General features: G+C 44.0%; 1 protein-coding gene across 1 annotated transcript; it reads right to left on the reverse strand.

Moving 5' to 3' along the window:
* Window positions 1–959: 959 nt before the first annotated feature.
* On the reverse strand, window positions 960–2,706 carry LOC132213196 (ATP synthase subunit beta, mitochondrial-like). Its single transcript, XM_059659391.1, is given in 2 exon segments — window positions 960–1,779; window positions 1,782–2,706. Coding segments are annotated over 2 exon segments (1,572 nt in total). The 5' UTR covers window positions 2,695–2,706; the 3' UTR covers window positions 960–1,120.
* Window positions 2,707–5,079: the final 2,373 nt, after the last annotated feature.

The raw sequence follows: 5,079 nt of genomic DNA on the forward strand, positions 1-5,079 counted from the left end.
CCCATTTTATTACCTGACTTAAAATATAATTGTTTTATCCTTAAATTTTAAAATAAATATAGGATTACCAATTTCAAGATTATGAGTAGAGGGAATGATCTTATCATATATGTGAAACTTCTCATTATTTTTGGTCTTTTGAAGAGACTGCAGGTCTCACTTTTTGTTGCCAAAACTGCTGTACTCCCTTTAACCATGGTGGTAATCTGGAAACAAATGCCCCACAACTTCACTTTTGGAAATGTTTTTAGATTTTTGAAAAGGCTTTTCTTAATTAGAAAAATATAATTATGAGTTCTTTAAGAAAAAAACTTCTATCAACAGTAGAATCTACTGCTGATTCAGCTACTGCTGAATCTAAAAAGAGTTACTTGTACCAGTAAGTTTTCTTATACCAATAATTTTTCTCATATCAATGTATGTTGATCCCCATGAATTTTTCAAATACAATGCCAATGGAATACTTCTGTAGAGTTGTTAGGCATGGTCTATTTTTAAAAAAAAAAACACCTGCTTATCCTACTTTAAAATATAATATGTGCATTTTTCTCCTCCTCCTCTTTCTTTCTTTTGTAATAATAATACTATATATAGTATTAGCAGCAGTAATAATACCACTACTAATAATCAAAACTGTGAGTGATTAATTGCTCAGCTTGTGAGAGATAATGTGCTACATACTTAAAATATTATTTTATTGTATACATAAAATAGACATTAATTATCTTTGATTTCATAAATGAGAACCCTGGAAGAAGGGCAAGTTGTTATTTGTCGGAAGGCCTGGAACTGAGACATGATGGAATTAGAACCTAACTTTACATTTACTGCCTCCCATTAACTGTGATGTGCTGCTTTTCAGATCGCAGACTCAAGAACTTGGGAATATGATATGATTAGTTGTACTATTATACTTGTATAAGTCACTCTAATGGGTATCAGGAATGTTTCATTGAGCATTTTTTTTTTTGAGAGATGGACATTTTATTGGAAACCTTACTCTTCAGGCAGAACACAATGTCTTCAATCAAGGCTCTCATGTGCCTTAACAGAGAAAACTGAACTTTTGGGATTAGGGTCAAGGAGAGAGACAGCTTGGAGGAAGAGTGCTGGGGTCCTCTCAAGAATGCTCTTCGGCCAGCTTAGCAGCTTTTGCCACAGCTTCTTCAATGGGTCCCACCATAGAGAAGGCCTGTTCTGGGAGATGATCATATTCACCTGCCAAAATCTGTTGGAATCCTTTGATGGTCTCCTTCAGGGGTACCAACTTCCCCATATGACCTGTAAAGACCTCAGCAACCTGGAATGGCTGAGACAAGAAACGCTGTATTTTCTGTGCACGGAAGACAGTCAACTTGTCTTCCTCAGAAAGTTCATCCATACCCAGAATGGCAATGATATCCTGGAGGGATTTGTAGTCCTGTAGGATCTTTTGCACCCCACGGGCAACATCATAATGCTCATTGCCAACAATGTTGGGATCCATGATGTGAGAGGTGGAGTCTAGAGGATCCACAGCTGGATAGATGCCCAGTTCAGCAATAGCACGGGACAACACTGTGGTAGCATCCAAATGGGCAAAGGCAGTGGCAGGGGCAGGGGCAGTCAAGTCATCTGCAGGCACATAGATAGCCTGTACAGAAGTGATAGATCCCTTCTTGGTAGTGGTGATTCTTTCCTGCATGGTACCCATATCAGTAGCCAGGGTAGGCTGGTAGCCCACAGCAGAAGGGATTCTGCCCAATACGGCAGACACCTCTGAGTCAGCCTGGGTGAAGTAAAGATGTTATCGATAAACAGCAGTACATCTTGACCTTCTTGGTCTCTGAAGTATTCAGCCACAGTTAGTCCAGTCAGAGCTACCCGGGCACGAGCACCAGGTGGTTCATTCATTTGACCATACACCAGTGCTACCTTGGAGGTAGCATCTTTTAAGTTGATAACACCAGACTCAATCATTTCGTGGTATAAGTCATTGCCCTCTCGTGTTCTCTCACCAACACCAGCAAACACAGAATAACCACCATGGGCTTTGGCAACGTTGTTGATTAACTCCATGATCAGTACAGTCTTGCCAACTCCTCCACCACCAAAGAACCCAATTTTGCCACCCTTGGCATAGGGAGCCAGGAGATCCACAACCTTGATACCAGTAACCAAAATTTCCTGCTCAACACTCATCTCAATGAACTCAGAAGCCTCAGCATGAATAGCAGCAAATTGTTTGGTTTTGATGGGGCCTCTCTCATCAATAGGTTCTCCAATGACATTCATAATTCTGCCCAAGGTCTAAGGACCAACGGGAATTCTGATTGGTGCACCAGAATCCAGGACTTTCTGGCCTCTAACCAAGCCTTCTGTACCTTCCATGGCAATGGTCCTTACAGTGCTCTCACCCAGATGCTGGGTCACCTCCAACACCAGCCTGGCCTCCCTGCCTTGCACTTCCAGGGCATTTAGGATGGGCAGCAGTCCCTTGTAGAACTGGATGTCCACCACCGCACCGATGATGGCCACGATCCGCCCTGGCTTAGGCGCCGGAGACTTTTGGGCAGCATAGTCTCTGGCAGGCTGAAGCACTGCTGGGGTGGCCCGCAGTAAGAGCTGGGCTTGGGGTAACGGCGCTGAGAGGCTGAGTCTTCGCAAGGCCCCGGAGGCCGAGACTGCGGCCACACGACCCACAAGACCCAACATGGCGGAGTCTGGGTAGAGACTGAACCTCATTGAGCATTTTATAGGAGTGTTCTTATTTGGTTTGTCTTTGGGCATCAGAATCTTAACTCATTTGTTAATTGAAGTCCACCTGGTCTAGGCATGTGGTTATAATGATATCTGGAAGAAATATTTAGTTCAAATATATAAATATAGCAAATAGATTACCTAAGAGTAAGAAAACTATACAGCAAATGAAATATACAATGGTACAGAGCACCTACTATGTGTGTGGTGTTCTGTCAGAGAAAGCTGAATAAGTTATGAATCCGTGCCCAAGAGCTTATAGTCTAACTAGAGGCCCAGTGCATGAAATTTGTGCGGGGGGGTGGGTTGTCCCTCAGCCCGACCTACACCCTCTCCAATTTGGTAGCTCTCAGGGGATGTCCTACTGTTGGCTTGGGCCTGCTTCCCGTGGTTCTCTGCTCTCTACAGGGCCTGCCTGCTCCACACCATGGTGATGGGCAAGCAGGCCCTGCTGGGTGCTGCCAGCGGCCCCGCTTGCCTGCTTGCACTGGTGCACTTGCCTGCTGGGCTCACGTTGCCAGGGTGAGACTGCCAGCATCCTGCCCCAGCCGCTATGGGCGCCACCATCGTTTGTCACGGAGTGATGGTTATTTTGCATATTACTCTTTTATTAGATAGGATAAGGATTACTAAGATGTAAGATGTAAACAGAAGATTTCTTTAAAACATAGCTAATGCTATGATAGAGGCATACAATAGACTATCCTATATAATAAAAGCCTAGGTGGTGTCACATTCTCGCGCGATGCCATCGTGTGACACTGTTGCACAACGTCATCACAAAATGGCTGCCACAAACTGGCCATTACAAGATGGTTGCCACAAGATGGCTGGAAGGGGAGGGGAGTATGGGTGATCAGGCTGGCAGGTGAGGGCAGTTGGGGGTTAACAGGTGGGCAGGGTAGAGCAGCTGGGGGCACCTAGGCCTGCAGGGGAGGGCAGTTGGGGGTGATCAAGTTGGCAGGCAGAAGCAGTTAGGAGCCAGCAGTCCCAGATTGTGAGAGGTTTGTCTGACTGCTGGCTTAGGCCTAATCCCACAGCGATCAGTCCTAATCCAGCAGTGGGACATCCCCTGAGGGGTCCCAGATTGGAGAGGGTGCAGGCCAGGCTGAGGACATCTCCCCCATGCATGAATTTCATGCACCGTGCCTCTATTATATTATATATAATATATACATATATATCCCATATGCTTGGTGTTTCAGAGAGTATCTGTTAGTCTCAACTTGCTAAGGCCTGGGTGAAATTTGTTGCTAGGATTTCCGGAGGGAAATGTTCACTGATTTTGATTTTACATTTTATGATCTCCTTGCCTAACCTCATTTGGCACTGGAATGGCTAATGCTAATTTGAGAGATTGCTCTTTTAAATCACTTTGCAAAATTTGAAATTTTTAAGTACTGAATCTTAAATATTAAACTTGTATCTTAAGAGAAAGAACATAAAATCCTGATTCTATTTCTCCACAGCTTTCAGACTCTATCCTTACAGAAGGATGATTGTTTTGTTTGCTCTAGGCTGCTGAGAAACTCATATCCTGACATGAGGAAAAAAACTAAGGCAGAATGAACCTGGGGAGTATGGGGCATAGGAAATATGAAATACTTGGATTTGTTACTAGATTTTATTGGAATAAAGGGCCATGAAACATCCTTATTGTATCTGAAAATGGGAAGCTAACAATCTTCATGTTGCTTGTGGTTTATTTAGGGTGCTTGGGAATTTACTGTTATAATTTAAAGGGATGGAAAATGTAAGGATGGTGATATTGAATGGTTATTTTTGGAGCATTGGGCAACTTACAGCATGAAAAAGACAAACTCAGGTTTCAAAATATCTGGCTCAGGGAGCAAAGGGAAAGACAGTATGTAACTCTTTTTCAGGAATTCCCTTCTGAAGATAGTTGGTGCACTGAGATTGCTGGAAAGAAATAGCAGAAATTGATTTTCAAGAAGTACATTTTACATCAGGCTGTGGAACATACATATGCATGGGATGTGTGTATTCATCTCTGTCAACAGCAACAAAATTTCTAGAAACAATACCAACCCTTACAATATTCCATTCACTGTGATATTTCCTGCCGGGGTCCAGCCCCAGCGGGTCCAGGGGTCCCCAAAGGTGTGGACGGAGTCGGCGAAGAAGGAAGGACATGGAGACAGCGTTCAGTTGATCAGCAGCCTAGCCAGGATCTCTAGCCCGGATCTCTAGCCAAGTTCTGGTCTCGATCTCCAGAGAGGTTCTGCTTAGGATCTCCAGCCAGGTTCTGTCCAGGTTCTCCAGGCAGGTCCAGTCACTAGGTTCTAGTCAGGCTCTCCTGCCAATCTCCGCAGTCAGGTT

The sequence above is a fragment of the Myotis daubentonii genome, chromosome 1 (assembly GCF_963259705.1).
Source record: "Myotis daubentonii chromosome 1, mMyoDau2.1, whole genome shotgun sequence".
NCBI lineage: Eukaryota > Metazoa > Chordata > Mammalia > Chiroptera > Vespertilionidae > Myotis > Myotis daubentonii.